This window comes from Ursus maritimus, unplaced genomic scaffold (assembly GCF_017311325.1).
Source record: "Ursus maritimus isolate PB19 unplaced genomic scaffold, ASM1731132v1 scaffold_21, whole genome shotgun sequence".
Taxonomy (NCBI): Eukaryota; Metazoa; Chordata; class Mammalia; order Carnivora; family Ursidae; genus Ursus; species Ursus maritimus.
The window spans coordinates 37016144-37033364 of record NW_024424564.1 but is presented as its reverse complement, the minus strand read 5'-3'; the positions used below and the strand labels follow the sequence as shown (position 1 = coordinate 37033364).

At 36.5% G+C, this 17221-nt stretch overlaps 1 protein-coding gene across 1 annotated transcript in view; it reads left to right on the top strand.

Annotated features, from left to right (window-relative positions):
- Window positions 1–15437, top strand: part of SLC5A8 (solute carrier family 5 member 8) — a 54085-nt gene extending 38648 nt beyond the window's left edge. The window contains exons 11-15 of the mRNA XM_040637371.1: window positions 2005–2091; window positions 5415–5620; window positions 11312–11415; window positions 14932–15011; window positions 15312–15437. Coding sequence (XP_040493305.1) covers window positions 2005–2091; window positions 5415–5620; window positions 11312–11415; window positions 14932–15011; window positions 15312–15437 — 603 coding nt within the window. The remainder of the gene's footprint in view (window positions 1–2004; window positions 2092–5414; window positions 5621–11311; window positions 11416–14931; window positions 15012–15311) is intronic.
- The last annotated feature ends 1784 nt before the right edge of the window (window positions 15438–17221 follow it).

The window sequence follows — 17221 nt, the reverse complement described above, 5'->3', positions numbered from 1 at the left end:
TGGGTTTCTCCTGTTTGGGGTTTGCTGAGCTTTTGAATCTGTAGGTTTATATCTCCTGTAAAATTTAGGAAGTTCATACATTATTTCTTTGAGTACTTTTTAGCCTCACTCTTTCTTTTCTCCTCCAGGACTCCGATGACGTGAATGTTAGATTTTTTTTTTTTTTTTTTTTTATGCTTGCCCAGATCCTGGAAACTCCTTTCATTTTTTTAAAGTCTATATTCTCTCTGTTGTTCAGATTAGGTAATTTCTATTGGTCTGTCTTCCAGTTCACTAATTCTTTCCTCTGTCTCCTTCATTCTGCTGTTGAATCCATCTATTGAGATTTTTATCTGTTAGTATTTTTCAGTTCTAAAAATTTCCATTTGGTTCTTTATATCTGCTATGTTTTTGCTGAGGCCTTCTGTTTTTTTTTTTTTCCTAAGACCTTCTCTTTTTTCATTTATTTCAAGCATGTTGTAATTACTGAAGCAGCTTTATCATGGCTGTCTGGGACTCCTGGACCTACCCATGATCCGGAAAGTTGAAGATCAGTGCTGAGCAAAGCATGTCCTCCAAACTCCTGCTTTAGACCTAAGTCTTGGGTCCATTCTGGTTTGTTTGCTTGTGGCATACCAGTTTTTTAAATAGTTTGGTTTCATCCTGATTATATGAATGAATGTATGATGTCCAGAAGCTCCAAGCTTATCTAGCACATCTATGCCATAACCAATAATACTCCTCTGAATGTGCTTTTCTCCGTAGTCTGCGTTATTGCTTATTCTTCCATAGTCTGCCTCATTGCTTATAACTCTTATTGTGATTGATTCCCCTTTTTTCATGTATCAACTCTGGCCTGAGTATATACAGTGACGTGTTCTAGTAGTGTCATCATAACTCCAAACCAGTTCTACCTTGGTTCATCTCTAACCAAGGTATTATTTCCTGAGACAGGTCTTTTTTTGGGGTATATTCCTTGTGCCTCCAAAACTGGCTCACAAGTCACACTGTCACAGCCTGCTTCATGGGCCATGTGGCTTATTTCACATTTTGCAGTGAAGTCTGTCTTCCTTCCTACTGGGATCTGGTTCAAAAGAAGTTGTGAAATGACTCCCTAGGATTATATTCTGAACCCATATCCTCCTCAAACACTAATTCTTTTTCCTCTCTATCCACACTCCTTTCCCTAGTCCACAACATAGGCTTCTTAATTTTTTTTTTTAACCTAGGACTGCTATCTATATCCTATAAAATTTTTCTTGATATTTTTTCTTTGCTTTACTGATTCTGTTATAAAGCTCCTTTACTTGGTAGACAAACCAATGTGTCCTCTCATCCTTCTTTTATGGTTCTATCCACTCTTAAAAAGTAGCCATTGGCTTATTGGGAACACACATCTCTTGGAATTTTCAGCTTTTGCATTTCTCCATTATTCACATTGTAACTTTTTTTTCACTGGTGTGATTTTGGCATCTATACATCAAAGCAAAGGTTGCATATAGCCAATTAAATTTTAAATCGACATGATTTGATCAATCTCTTAAAAAAATTAATCATATTTTTCATTCTAGTTCCATTCTTAGGGAATCAAGAATGGCATTTGGTTTCATTGCCATCGCTGCTCACTTAGCAATACTTATCCACAGTCTTGTTTTACAGAAGATTTTGAGACTGTCAAAGGACAAAGGAGTGATGTGATTGGTTATTATCACTTATAGGAACAGTTGGGAGAAGTAGTGTCCCTCTTGGCTTATGAATTCATATAGGTGTTCCCACTGTCTTGTCATGACTCTACCGTCTTTACATTCTGCTTCCTTTATTGAGGATATCTGAATGAACAGATGAATAGTTGAGACTGAGAAGCAGAAGTGTCAAGTTCTGATTACCTATTTGCCAATGGCAAGGCTGCCATGATTTTCAGGAGGAGATTGATTACTTTAAATCCTCATTCTGATGGAATTACTTTGAAACACCTTAACTTGGTATTTGAGATTGCTAGTTGCTGATTTTTTATTATTTTTGTAGGCAGCACTCAGCATATTTGGCATGGTTGGTGGACCACTTCTGGGCTTGTTTGCTTTGGGCATTTTGGTTCCCTTTGCCAACTCAATTGTAAGTATAATGAATGAGTATGTGTAAAGCTTACTTTCCTAACTAAAGTAACAGCTCTATAATTTTTTCTCAAATGGGAAGATATAGTTCCTTTGATATCTCTCATTAGTTACCTGATGACTTAAATTACTCAAATGGACTTTGCTGCGGTATAAAATAAAGTGCTGTGCACTCGGAGTCTGCAGATGTGAAACTAAATGGAAGCTGCCAAATAATATGTATTATGAATATTATATAGCTAAATCATATAATGTTACAATATAATTATATAACTAACCATATAATATTATAGAATATATAACATAACTAAAGGATATATATTATGAAACAATATGTATTATATTTTACATTATATGTAATATATATTATGAATATTATATAACATAACTAAAGGAACAACATTTTTTGTTCATTTATCTTTTTGCCCTTGAAAATCACTAGGATTTCTATAAACATATTTTAAATTTAAAATCAATTAATTAACATATAGTGTATTATTAGCTTCAGAGGTCACTAAACTCTACCGCTGAAAATCACTAGGCTTTAAAGAAAGGAGATCAACAGGCTCAGATGTGAAAGATTTAAGGGCAATAGAGCTGAGGATACCTGTGAATAGCCAGAGTACAGCAAAAAGAAGCAATAAGATAAGCTGTTCACCACCTTGACCAGAGAGTTTATATTCCTGATATTTAAAGGTATAGTTCCAATATCATGGTTCTGGCCCCAAAGGGGTGATCATAATTGGGAATAGTAACCAGAATGAGGTAATATCTCTCTTCTACACAGACATTTCTATGCTTTAAAGTACTAAATTTTGTTTGGAATAAATGAAATTGAAATTATTTCTCTGAAAGCCGGGAGAGACTCCACTGGGTCAGTCCTGCTATAAGGTGAAGTTCAGGAAAAACTGATAATGTATATATGGTTGTTTCATGTGGACATAGAATAACTGCAGAACCATGAATTTGCATTTAGAATTCTATTTTCTTCATGAGGCATTAGGGATTGGTAAAGTAGCTACTAATAAAGATTATTACCTTTATTATTAATAATCATTCTTAGAGAAAAGAATTTTTAACAGTTGGTATTTACACTTGCGGTAAGCATAGCATAATGTATAGAGATGTTGAATCACTGAGTTATATCCTGAAACTAATGTAACATTGTGTATCAACTGTACTCAAATAAATTTTTTTAAAAATAATTATTCTCCAGAAAATAATTGTCAATGAAGTATCATATGAAAAGCTAATCACAATGAAAGAATAGTTTGTATCTACCTTGGAATTTTGAAGCTTTGATTAGACTCTTTGCATTATGAAATGTGCAGTGGTTTGTTGAGTGTCTGAAATATTAAGAAAGACTGACTTGGTTTTTGACATTTACTACCACCATGGGTTGCCTCCAGAAAAGCTGTAGCAGACTAGGTCCCATGTAACCTTTTCTCAGGAAAAGTATGATATTATTATTCCTGTCATAGGAAGTACCTCTTTTTACAATACCCACATTTTCCATTAGCAGATTATCTACCTTTGCTTTGGAATGGACTTCCTGCCTTCCTCTCGCCCTCCATCTCCTTCCTCTCCTTTCCCTTTTCTCCTTCCCTTCCTTTGCTTCTCCTCCTCCCTTTCTTCCTCTTTCCGTCCCTTCCTCTCATTCATTCATTGAATATTTATGAGCTAAGCACTATCCTGGCAATAGAGAATACTAAATATTTCTGTACTCATGGGCTTTATAATTTTGTGAATCTTTGATCAAATCATGTACAATGCTGAGAATAAGCAAGTCTGCCCTGTCAACAGCTGGCCACACTACTATTCCAACCTCATATTATTGAAAAATATTTATTGCATGCCTGCTACATGTCCAGCACTGTGGTAAGTGCTGGGGTACCAAAACCAAAAAAAAATAAATAAATAAAAAATCTACTTCCGCTTCCAAGGTTCAGAGCTTAATGAAAGAGCTCATAGTGTTTGTCTGTAACATAAATCCTCTGATCTTGTCATCAGCCTTCATCTTATCCCATCAACACACCATTCTTTTTTCCTGCCCTATGATTTTGCTTATGTTTTTCCCCTTACTTCAGATATCCTCCCCTGTCTTCTCTATGGGGAGCCCAAGGCACAAGCTGTGCTGTCTGGTCAGTGTTCTTAAAAGAAGGGAGAGGGGCGCCTGGGTGGCACAGCGGTTGAGCGTCCGCCTTCGGCTCAGGGCGTGATCCCGGCGTTGTGGGATCGAGCCCCACATCGGGCTCCTTCGCTGTGGGCCTGCTTCTTCCTCTCCCACTCCCCCTGCTTGTGTTCCCTCTCTCGCTGGCTGTCTCTATCTCATAAATAATAAATAAAAAATCTTAAAAAAAAAAAAATTTAAAAGAAGGGAGAAATTTTCATCACAGAGGAAAAGGCCTACCAGCTCAAAGGTTCATTCAAGGTCTGGCAGAACACCTGGACTGCTGGTGAATAGCAGAAGTGGGGAACCCGAGTTTTCCAAAGATTGAGAAACCAAATGTCTTCAGAGGGAACATCTCTTCTTGTCTTTAGAAATACTTGGTGTGTTGGGGCTCCTGGGTGGCTCAGGTTAAGCGTCTGCCTTCGGCTTGGGTCATGATCCCAGGGTCCTGGGATTGAGCCCTGCAGCAGGCTCCCTGCTCAGTCGGGAGTCTGCTTCTCCTTCTGCCTCTCCCCCTGCTTGTATTCTCTCGTTCTATCTCTCTCTCTCTCTCTCTGTCAAATAAATAAAATATTAAAAAAAAAAATACTTGGTGTGGTTGTGTACACCATTGCAGTCATTTGTGAAAACTGTCTCCTATTTTCTTCCTAATTATCCCGAAGCACAATTACAATCATGCATGTTAAGTATGGGAATAAACTCTGTGTCTGCTTTCCCCTTCATAGTCTGTTGTTCATTTGGCATACCATTTGTTCACAGATTAAGCGAAAATAGACGGGGCAGTTGGCCTGGGCTCAACCATGTGATTGTTGTAGTTCTTTGGGTGTGAAGAGAGGAGGAGGCCAGAACAGAGAGCCAGCCATGGAAACAGAGTAGAAGGAATGGAATTATGAGATTGACAAAAAGAAAAATGAGCAGGGTGAGATAGGGATATGGAAAGGGAATAAAGGTACCGAGTCCTGAGGGCTCTGGGATGAGGGACCAGTGGCCCACGCTGCCCTTGACAAGAAGCAAGGATCTTGGGAAAGAGAATAATTTTAGGAGAGAAGCTAGAAAATCTGGCTTGGACCATGCTGAGCTTAATCTTCTGATGTTAATTTCTATCTCAAAGAAAACTATATTATTTTTCTTTTAAAAGCATTCTTGTTTTACAGGGAGCACTTGTTGGTCTGATGGCTGGATTTGCTGTTTCTTTGTGGGTTGGAATTGGCGCTCAACTTTATCCTCCACTGCCTGAGAGAACTATGCCACTAAGCCTTGAAACCTATGGCTGTAACAGCACATACAATGTGACAAATTGGGTGACAACCACAGAAATGCCATTTTCTACTAGTGCTTTTCAAATACACAATGCGGAAAGGTATCAAATTAGCTTTATAATGTCATATTTTAAGGAAATGCATGTGACAGGAAGAGAACCCCAGTTGATTTTTGTCTTGCCTGCAGTGGTGCGATTTTCCCCAATTCTGAAATGGGTAGAGCCCCTGTGGCTTTCTGGCTATAGTATTTTGTTTGGAAACAGCAAAAATTGCTATATGTTCTTAATTTTGGTAGAAATTTCTGCCTCACAGATCTAGAGAAGACTTGAATAGTAACAAAAAAAATTCTGTTATGGGTAAATGCTACCAAATATCAGCTCTAGTTGAATGAAAAATCATCTTTGTCAACTAAAAACGTTTTGAAATGAAAAGCAAAATCATAAAAGAAACATTGCTTTTATAGGCTTTGAAGTATAGCCTTTATAGTCTAAAAGCTAAAATCATCTAAATATGTTAGATCATTACTATTTGTTTAGGTTTAAAGATTCCAAATCTTTAAGCACTGGCAATGAGTTGCAGCTGTGATCAGCTCACTTGCTAGAGTTTTCTGTATGCAGTGTACTTTTGGGCTTCTGGATCCTTATGTCATCTGATTTAATGAAATGATATGGATCTATAGGTAGGTGAGTACTTTATAACATAGTGACTATAAGGGCAAGACTTCCTTTAGTGGACAATTTAATGTCCAGCCTTAAAGCATAAACCCCCTTGGAGACATTCAAGGAATACAAAGATGAGACTGCTGCCCCCAAATTATTGCCCCCAGTTCCAGCATTCCTGGAATGAAACAATTAAAGACTCATTCTCTTTGGGTCAAGACGTGGGGTCTCCCTCTTTTTTTTTTTTTTCTTTCTTTTTTAAAAGATTTTATTTATTTATTGGACAGAGAGAGACACAGCGAGAGAGGGAACACCAGCAGGGGGAGTGGGAGAGGGAGAAGCAGGCTTCCCACAGAGCGGGGAGCCCAGGGCGGAGCTCGATCCCAGGACCCTGGGATCATGACCTGAGCCAAATGCAGACGCTTAACGACTGAGCCACGCAGGCGCCCCTGGTGTCTCCCTCTTAAACTGGACACACTCCAGTGTGTGAGAGAGAAGGAATGTGACTTATTATCAGTAATTCGTGTTCCGAACAAAACCCAACTATGAGAATGCTTGCCGATGGAAGTTCAAGGCTGCTAAATGCATAGGTAGAGAGAAAATGTAGTTCCAGAGCCTGAGGCATATTTGGAGGAGGTTTGACTAGGTGGGGTGCTGTGGCGTGAGTGGCAGGGAAATGCCAAAAGCAGTTTGGACAAGCATGAAAGCACTAATGTTTGTGGGGGGGGGTAGTTAGAGTCAGAAAGGGAGAAAAAAATAATTGAAGGCTACGTGGGAGGACGTTCAGAATATACTTGTTTCACAATTTTGCTTAGCATTTGTCCTGATTGTGTAAATATCTCTCTCAATTTAAGAGTCTGAGGCAGAATAGTTATTTGGATTGTGAAACAAATAAATGAGCTGAAGTTTAGTATGTTCCTGGTACCATAATAATTACTTTTACATGTTAGCTTATTTATTAAAAAAACAGGTAATAAACAAGAATTTCTAAGAATGAACTATGTACTCAGCTCTGGGCTGGCCATTTACGTATTATCCCAAGAAGGTCTTCCCCTCTTATTCACTGTGGTTCCTGCCTTCCAGGAAGTTATAGTCTAGCTGGGGAGAGTGTGCTAATATACACAAAACACTTAATTCAGTAAGCACAGTAAGTATAAAAGTAGCACATGGTAAACAGTAATAAATACTTGATAAATATCTTTTAAAAGAATGAATATAAACAAAATTAGAGTGATTAGCATCAAGACTTTAGAGAGGTAGTACTACTTGAAGGATACAGAGGTTGGCTAGAAGGAGAGGGTCTGGAAAGTCACAGAAAATGACCAGAGGGAAGTTGGACAAGAAAATAAACACTTAAACAATACCCTGTGGTAAATAGTACTCATAGGCGATCAAGAGAGCCAGAGGGAGGATGAGCCTAACTCTTCCTGGTGGAGTCAAGGAAACCTTCTTAGAGGAGGATTACATGAGCTGGAATTAATCAGGTGAACAGGGTTGGGCAGAAGGGACAGAAGGAAGTGCATATTGCATAGTGGAGAAACAGTATATGCAAAGGCGTGAAGGTCTGAAGCCACATGGTATTTTAGGAAATCATACATAGTTCAGTGTCCCTAGAATACAAGGGGAATAAACTGACACAGCTGAGGATGAAACAAAATATCCTTTTTCTAGATACTGTGTTTCCATTACCTAGATTCAGTTTTTATTCTTTAAGTTCCCAATGCTTGATGGGTATATATCGATACCTCGTTGTAGTTTTAATTTGCATTTTCTTTATGATCAATTACATTCAATACCTTATTATTATATGTTTTTTTGGCCATTTCCATTTGGATATTTACTTTTGTGACTTGGCTGTTAAAATCATTAATCCAATTTTAAATGGATTCTCAGTTTTTCTCTAATTTATTTAGGAGTTTTTGATATATTCTAGGTACAAAGATATATTTTGAAATATTTTTCTCTTGCTTTGTGGGTTGCCTTTTTACTCTCTTAATGGTACTTTTTGGTGATCAGAATTTCTTCTACAATGAATTAATTAAGTTCAACTTATCAGTCTTTTTTTTTCTTTCAAGTTTTTATTTAAATTCCAGTTAGTTAACACATAGTGTAATATTAGTTTTAGGAGTAGAATTTATTGAGTCATCACTTACATATAACACCCATTGCTCGTCACAACAAGTGCCCTCCTTAATACCCATCACCCATTAAACCCATCCCTCCACCCACCTCCCCTCCAGCAACCCTCAGTTTGCTCTGTATAGTTAAGAGTCTGTTTTATGGTTTGCTTCTCTCTTTTCCCCCCATGTTCATCTGTTTTGTTTCTTAAATTCCACATATGAGTGCAATCATATGGTATTTGTATTTCTCTGGCTGACTTATTTTGCTTAACATAATATACTCTCGCTCCATCTACATTGTTACAAATGATAAGATTTCATTCTTTTTTTATGGCTGAGTAATATTCTGTTGTGTATATATACCACATCTTCTTTATTCATTCATCAGTCAATTGACTTTTGAGCTCTTTCCATAATTTGGCTATTTGGTTGATAATGCTGCTGTAAACATTGGGGTGCATGTATCTCTTCAAATCAGTATTTTTGTATCCTTTGGTAAACACCTAGTAGTGCAATTGCTGGATCATAGTGTAGCTCTATTTTTAACTCCTTGAGGAACTTCCATTCTGTTTTCCAGAGTGGCTGCACCAGTTTTCATTCCCACCAACAGTGTAAGAGGGTTCCCCTTTATCCACATCCTCGCCAATATGTGCTGTTTGCTGTGTTGTTAATTTTGGCCATTCTGACAGGTGTGAAGTGATATCTCATTGTAGTTTTTGTATCTCATTTGTAGTTTTTGATCTCATTTGTATCTCATTTGTAGTTTTTGATTTGATTATGAGAGATGTTGAGCACATTTTCATGTCTGTTAGCCATCTGTATGTCTTCTCTGGAGAAATGCCTATTCATGTCTTCTGCCCATTTCTTAACTGGATTTTTTTTGGGGGGGGGTGTTGAGTTTGATAAATTCTGTATAGATTTTGGATACCAATCCTTTATCAGATATGTCATTTGTAACATAATATTGTAATCTTCTCCCATTCTGAAGGTTGCCTTTTAGTTTTGTTGATTGTTTCCTTCATTGTGCAGAAGCTTTTTATCTTGATGGAGTCCCAATAGTTCATTTTTCCTTTTGTTTCCCTTGCCTCTGGAGATATATCTAGTAAGAAGTTGCTATGGCCTATATCAGAGAGGTTGCTCCTATGTTCTCCTCTAGGATTTTGATGGTTTCCTGTCTCACATTTATGTCTTTCATTCATTTTGAATTTATTTCTTTGTGTGGTGTAAGAAAGTGGTCCAGTTTCATTCTTTTGCAAGTTGCTATCCCGTTTTCCCAACACAATTTGTTGAAGAGACTGTCTTTTTTTTCCATTGGATATTCTTTCCTGCTTTGTCAAAGATGAGTTGACCATATAGTGATAGGTCAATTTTTGGGGTTTTCTATTCTTTTCCATTGATCTATATGTCTGTTTTTATGCCAGTACCATACTGTCTTAGTCACTACAACTTTGTACTATAACTTGAAGTCCAGAATTATGATACCTCCAGCTTTGCTTTGCTTTTTCAAGATTGCTTTGGCTATTTGGGGTCTTATGTGGTTCCATACAAATTTTAGGATTGTTTTTTCTAGCTCTGTAAAAAAAATACTGATGATATTTTGATAGGGATTGCATTAAAGTGTGGATTACTTTGGGATGTATAGACATTTTAAGAATATTTGTTCTTTCAATCCATGAGCATGGAATGTTTTTCCATTTCTTTGTGTCATTTTCAATTTCTTTCATAAGTGTTCTATAGTATTCAGAGTATAGATCTTTTACCTCTTTGGTTAGGTTTATTCCTAGGTATCTTATGGTTTTTGGTACATTTCAATGGGATCAATTCCTTGATTTCTCTTTCTGCTGCTTCATAATTGGTGTATAGAAATGCAACTGATTTCTGTACATTGATTTTGTGTCCTGTGACTTTACTGAGTTTGAGTGTTAGTTCTAGCAATTTTTTGGCAGAGTCTTTCAGATTTTCTACATATCATTTGAGAATTAAACTAAAGACTATAGCAAGAGGTAAAGAAGGGCACTATATCATAATAAAGGGGCCTGTCCAGTAAGAAGATCTAACAGTTGTAAATATTTATGCCCTCAACTCAGGAGCATCCAAATATATAAAACAACTAATAATAAATTAAAGGAACTCATTGATAATGATACAATAATAGGAGGGGACTTTAACACCCCACTTACGCCAATGGACAGATCATCTAAGCAGAAAATTAACAAAGAAACAATGGCTTCAAATGACACACTGGACCAGATGGACTTAACAGATATATTCAGAACATTTCATCCTAAAGCAGCAGAATACACTTTCTTTTTGAGATCAGGTCATGTTACTCCTCCATTTAAAATACTGCCACAAGTGCCATTGCCCAAAGTAAAACCCAAACTTCATATAAATCTAACAAAAAAAGACCTCTACCTTCCTCTCATCTTGTATTACTCTTATGTTGCTCATTATGGTTTAGTCAGGTGGTGTTTAACTCTCTCTAGGACGCTTTCCTCAAGAACTTTTTGTTATTCAGATGTCAGTTCAAATGTCACTTCTTCACAAATGCTTTCTCTGACCACACATTAGAGTGTAGTTCCTTCTTTCCACTCTGTTTCACGTTACCTTGTTTTATTTCCCTTACAGCACTTTCCACCAGTGGAAATTATTGTATTTATTAGTTTACTTATTTATTGTATTTCTCTCTCCATTAGAATGTAAACTTTATGAGGGCAGGAGCCTTATCAACCTTTTTTATGGTAGACTTTCCAGTGACAAGAACAGTGCCTGGGACATAAAGCAGAGTTGAATGAATACACGTGGATATTTAGTATTATAGTGTATGGTCAAGTTTAAGTCAGGCTTTTAATTCCTGATCCAATAAGATAAAGTTGGAACAGTAGATTATGACATTAAAAACATTGTTAAATATTTTATTCTGACTTTTACTATGCATGAAGATTATCGGGACTGCTCTAGTTGCTAATGGCATCACATGAAATCTTACAGTTATGCTTTTGTTCTCTCTCAGGACTCCACTGATGGATAACTGGTATTCTTTATCATATCTGTACTTCAGCACTCTTGGAACTTTGGTAACGGTATTCATGGGAATGCTGATCAGTTTACCAACAGGTAACTATCTAAACATTAGTATTGTTGTATTTACCTCCATATCAGTTTTTACTATATCTCTTTTATACCTATTTATGTTATTTTTCTATAGTTCTGTTAACAGTTAGTTTAATTACTTGTTCCATATTCCTCTTGGAAAATTTGAGTGCCTGGACTGGAAAGCAGAAGATTCTATTTGAACCTTTGTTCTGCCATTTACTAGCTGCATAAACTTAGGGAAGTCCATACGGCTACTCTGAGGCCGAGCTGTGTTATGTGTGAAATGAGGATAGTGGCGATTGACTTGCCTATCTCACAGGTTGCTGTAAGATGAAGATAAAGTGCTTGACAAATCCTATGTAGCGACTACACTGCTAGGATTTTACATGTATTGTAACAATCCTGTGTCATGACCTTTTCATCATCCTATGCTGACTTTTTATAAACTGTAAAGAAGTATACAAATGTAAGGAATGATAACTACAGTCCTTACATCTGAACATAGTGTGAAGCTTTTTTCACATGTCCATAAACTTTAAAAACATTATTTAAAAAAACAGACTGATAATACGCATCGTATACACTGGTCTCCGGGATTGCTACAGAGCTGTTATCCTGGGACTTCATTTTGTCCTCATTCTGTGAATTCCTTTGGTCTCTCCTGTGTTGGAGTCCCTGTTGCCTATATTCCATTATTGATAATTCTTGTTTATCCCCTTAATTGAATGGAGCACACCCTTTAGCATGTTCTTGGGAAAGGGTAGACAAGAGATTTTGAAGGTGTAGTGTCTCTTGAAAAAATGTCTTTAATTCTCCCTTATACTTGATTGATCACTTGTTTGAGCAGAGAATCCTAAGAAAATAATTTTGTTGTTTCTGAGAGGATCTCTTAATTTTCTCCTAGCTGATTATGTTGTTATTGAGAATGCCAGTGCCATGCTACCTGTTGGCACTTTGCATGTGACCCATTTCACAATGACTGCTTTGCCTTAAGCCCTTGTTAGGGTCTTTTCAATCTGAAGACCCATGTCCTTCAGTTTGGGGACATTTTCCTGTATTATTTCTTTTGTAATTTCCTGTGATTTTCTGTTCTGTCTTTCTGGAAACTCTTGTTAGTCAGATGTTTTAGTCTCAGACAGTTATTCTAATTTTCTTCTCTTTTCTCTCCTATTTTCCATCACTGTATCTTTTAGGTCTACTACATGGGATACTTTTCCAGTTACTTTTCCAATACATCTCAAAGGAACACTGCGATTCAGCTTTGAGAATAGTTTAAAAGGGAAGGAGGGCAGGTAGGGGGCTATTGCAGTAATCCAGGTGAGCAGTCATGGTGGCTCGAAGCAGGATAGCAGTGTAGAGCTAGTGAGAAGTGTGGGGCTCCATGATTTCCTGCATTCCCTCACCCATGTATATCCATAGCAACCAGAGTGGGGGAAGACAGCCCTATTGCCCTCTTCATCAAAGGTGCAATAACTAGTCAGAAATCCTATGCTTTGTCTTAGTATGTCTGATGTCTTTGTTTGCTTTATGCTACAAAGCTACCAACACTGTGCCACTTGGAGGAATTCTATCAATCATTGTTTTGTGGCTCCTGAATAGCACTGCCTTTCAAACTTCTGTGATACTTATATTTATAATTAATAAATTATATTAATAATTAGCAGTAATATTAATATAATCATATCAACAATTAAATTAATTATAATTATGATATATTGTAATGTGTAATTATACATTTATAATAAAGTTTGTAGCTATTTATTACCTCCCAAAGAGTTGTGTTTCTTTTTTTTAAAGAATTTTATTTATTTGACTGAGAGAGAGACAATGAGAGAGGGAACACAGCGGGGGGAATGGGAGAGGGAAAAGGAGGCTTCCCACCGAGCAGGGAACCCGATGCGGGGCTCAATCCCAGGACCCTGGGATCATGACCTGAGCTGAAGGCAGATGCTTAACGACTGAGCCACCCAGGCGCCCCTCAAACAGTTGTTTTAAACTATTCTCTTTCTTTTCAAAAAGGACTGTGCCTTTCTTCCTAAATAAAATTACCAACACAGTAGATTTATTCTTTTGTCTGTTTTGATATATTTTAAGACAGATTTTAAAGTTTTCTTACCCAGTAACCCAGTTATTCAGATCAGGAATACAACTATCAATCTCCTTGTATTATTTGACCTTAGATCCTTATTCAACCCATTCCTTTTTCTTTAAGAAAATGGAGTATCAGAGCATCCTTTGAGCGCTCCCTTTTTCTTTTTCCTTAGAAGTTTTTATTCCGATAGCCATATATGACTGCTTGTTTTGTTTTATAAAGTCATGCTTTACCTAGTGAGCAGGCATCCAGTGATAAAAAACAATTCAACTTCATTAATTTCATAAATGACTTATTTCCACTTCACAACAGCAATGAGCTGAGCACCTTGAAAAAATAATCTAGAAACATGAAATCCTAACACTCCTTGGGAAATAAATAGGAATACCAGGACTCAGTAAGAATTCCTGCCATACAGACTTGGTTGGCATTTCAGTTTCACCTAACCATGTACTGTGTACTGTGAGTGGGTCTGTCTCCTCAACAGTAAAATGGGGTAAATAATGCCCTACGTAGACCATGAGCTGTGAGTGCAGTAATTGTTTTACTCATCTCTGTCTCTCTAGCACCTAGTAGAGTCTCTCGCAGATGGTAGGCACTCAACAATGTTGAATGAATTAATTTAAAGTTGATACCATCTCCAGAACAGCAGAGGTTCCCATTATTAAAGCCTAGTATTTATACCGAAGTGGAGGATCCCAAATATTAGAGAGCGTGAAGATCACTTTGGAAATTTGGTAAAAATCAGGCTTCAGTGGCCCACCCAGAGTTTCTAACTGGGTTGGTCCAGGTTGGAGTCCAGGAATCTGCATTTCAAGTACTTCTGCTAGATGATTTGTACAAAAATAGTTTGAGAACCACACAGTTTTAAAAAGCTTTGTCTTTGATCTACAAATAAAATACCAAAACAAAGAATATTTTTTATAAAGCAGAATGTTAGGGAAGAGGAGTTGAATCAAACACCAATCATTATATTGATTTTTATTTAACTAATTTATTCAATAACTCATAATTTCCTGCATTTCTTCGTGCACATCTATATTCATAGCCATCAAACTGGGGAAAGGCAACTGCTCTGAAGCTGAGGCACATGGCTTGATATTTTATTGGTAGGTCGCAGAGGATGCTTTTATATCCGTTTCCCTACGAGTATTGGGCTCTTAGATTAAGTATCATATGAAGTAGGGGGCTTGCATTTAAGAACCATCGCATTCATCTTTGAACACTAGACTCATTTGTCACAGTGAGAGGCTTGCAGAATCTAAGCCTAAAAGAAGGGAAATGGTAAGCCAAGTCTTCAGCACTATGTTAAAGATTCTCTTTCTCTGTGTGTTTTATGAGTGCGTAGAGTTGGACGTGCACGAGTTAAATGCTTATATGATGGGCCGTCACTGGGTGGTTACAGGTATCTTTTTAACATTGTAAATGATGTAAATGTTTTTCAGGAGGAAGAAAACAAAACGTAGACCGCAGATTCCTATTAACCAAAGAGGACTTTTTATCCAATTTTGACATTTTTAAGAAAGTAAGTTGGCTTCCTTTCTCCTTAAATTAGTGAGACTGTGCTTTTATCATCAGGATAGAATATTAGTTAGTCCTCAGACTCTCTTTTGAACTCTGATGGACAAGGAAGGTATTTGCCCTATTCTTTTTGTTTGTTTGTTTGTTTTTTGTTTTTGTTTTGTATTCTTTGATGGTCTATTTCTTTCGTATATCCTGTCTTCAATAGACTACAAAGCTGATTTAGAGAAAGAAAAGCAGTAACAACTATTTAGATTTGAACAGTTACTTTTTCTCTAATCACTTTGTTAACATTTTCTTTTAGAAGAAGCATATTTTAAGCTATAAATCTCACCCAGTACAAGACGGTGGAACTGATAATCCTGCCTTCAACCATATTGAATTGAACTTCCCAGATCAAAGTGGCAAGATGAGTGGGACTCGTTTGTGAAGCATCTGTGATACTGGATGATCTTAAACAGTTATATATGTTTTCTAAGATAACTGGGTCAGGTTTCTTTTGGGGGGGGAGGGTTCTATAATGAGGAAGGTTTGGGGGGAAACTTTTGGGGGTAAAATTGTGTTAAAGCAAAGTGCTGACTCTTCACTTACTATGCTCATTAATTAATGCTACTCTGGAGTTGAGTTTCAGCATCGGCATTTTCCTCTATTTCTCTTATTTTAATGAAGCTGTCTTTGTGAGAGTTATGACCACATGTATGCTGAAGGATTAATATACACAGGTACACACATACTTGATGGTCAAAAAGAGTATTTTTAAATTTGGGCATTATTAAAAATATTTTCCATGCATTTGATGCTAGCATATGAGTTTTGGGGTTTGCCAAAATCAGAAGTAATACTGAAAAGACCTTTTCTCCTTCTATAACATACTCTATTTTTAGGAAACAATGAGGCGACAGATCTATGTTGTCTAGATCTTTGCTTCTCATTGATCCATATCAGCCTTATCAGGGAGCTTATTAACCTTGGAACCAGTTCTTGCTCAGGAAGGTGGTAATCAAGAAGCATCCTGTTTGGGACAGAACATGGGCCCAATGATCAAGGTCTTTTGGTGCTATGTGTCTATTCTTGTGCCTTTTTGCTAATTATCTAGAGCTCTTGGCCATTGACTGCTTATAGTGCCTTATACTCCAGTTCTTATATGCAATCCCAGTTTTGACCCATCAGCTCAGGTTTTGTTGTACACTTTACTTTGCTTGCCTTCCTAGTTTCCTATTTACTATGTTACCTTGGGCTTGTATATATCTTGAGATACCCAGTATGAATCATGCTACCCCAGATTCTGGTTTACTAAGTCCCAGACTATAAATTAGAAATCCTATGAGCCTGATACTGACTAAAGTACTTTCGACATAGGTACTTACAGATTTGGTGACCCAAGAACATTTACATGATTAAAATGGTTAAGCTCTGTGAAATTACATGATTATGTTGAATATTAATTTGAATGTCAACTAATTTGCAGTTAATTGAATTTAAAAGGTACATATGCTTAGAAATCTTGAATTCTAGTGTATTCACCCATTTAAAGAGTTCCATTACGTAGGCAAAAACTTTTTTTAATGTTCTGAATTACTAACTATATGCTTTGTTCCATGGTTTAAAATTTCAAGTAGCAATCTCAAAGTTTATTTTATTTTGCTACATTTCCAGCTAAGAGTTTGGTCACAGACTTTTATCAATAACATCTTTTTCTACAGTTCCCCCATTAGATACTCTTTAGAAATGTGGTTTTTTTATTTGTTTGCTTTACAATGTTTTAAAATGTGAGAAACATTTAGGTACATTAAATATATTTTAGAATTAAATACATTTTTGCTTATTTTCTGATATTTAGGTAAGTATGCTCTGTACTTTTAAAGGTTGCCAATTGAAAACATGAAGCAATAAAAAAATAGGAAGTAGCATTTATCTAAAGAAAGAGATTTATATAACATTTAAATTAATCATGTGTTCATATATTTCATATGTGTATAGATGTTATTTTTTTAATCAATATGTTTGTAAGCATACATCAAACTTTGTAAATCTCTCTACAATTTTTTAATGAGTAGGAAGACGTAATCTTATTTGTTTTATGCAAGTGTGATTTGAACTATTGTTATTTATTTAATAAGTGTAAATGCACATAGAATGCTTCAATTTTGGAAATCAAAGTCCAATTATTTAAATAATTTTTTCTTTATCTAACTGCTGAGGGATGATGCAATG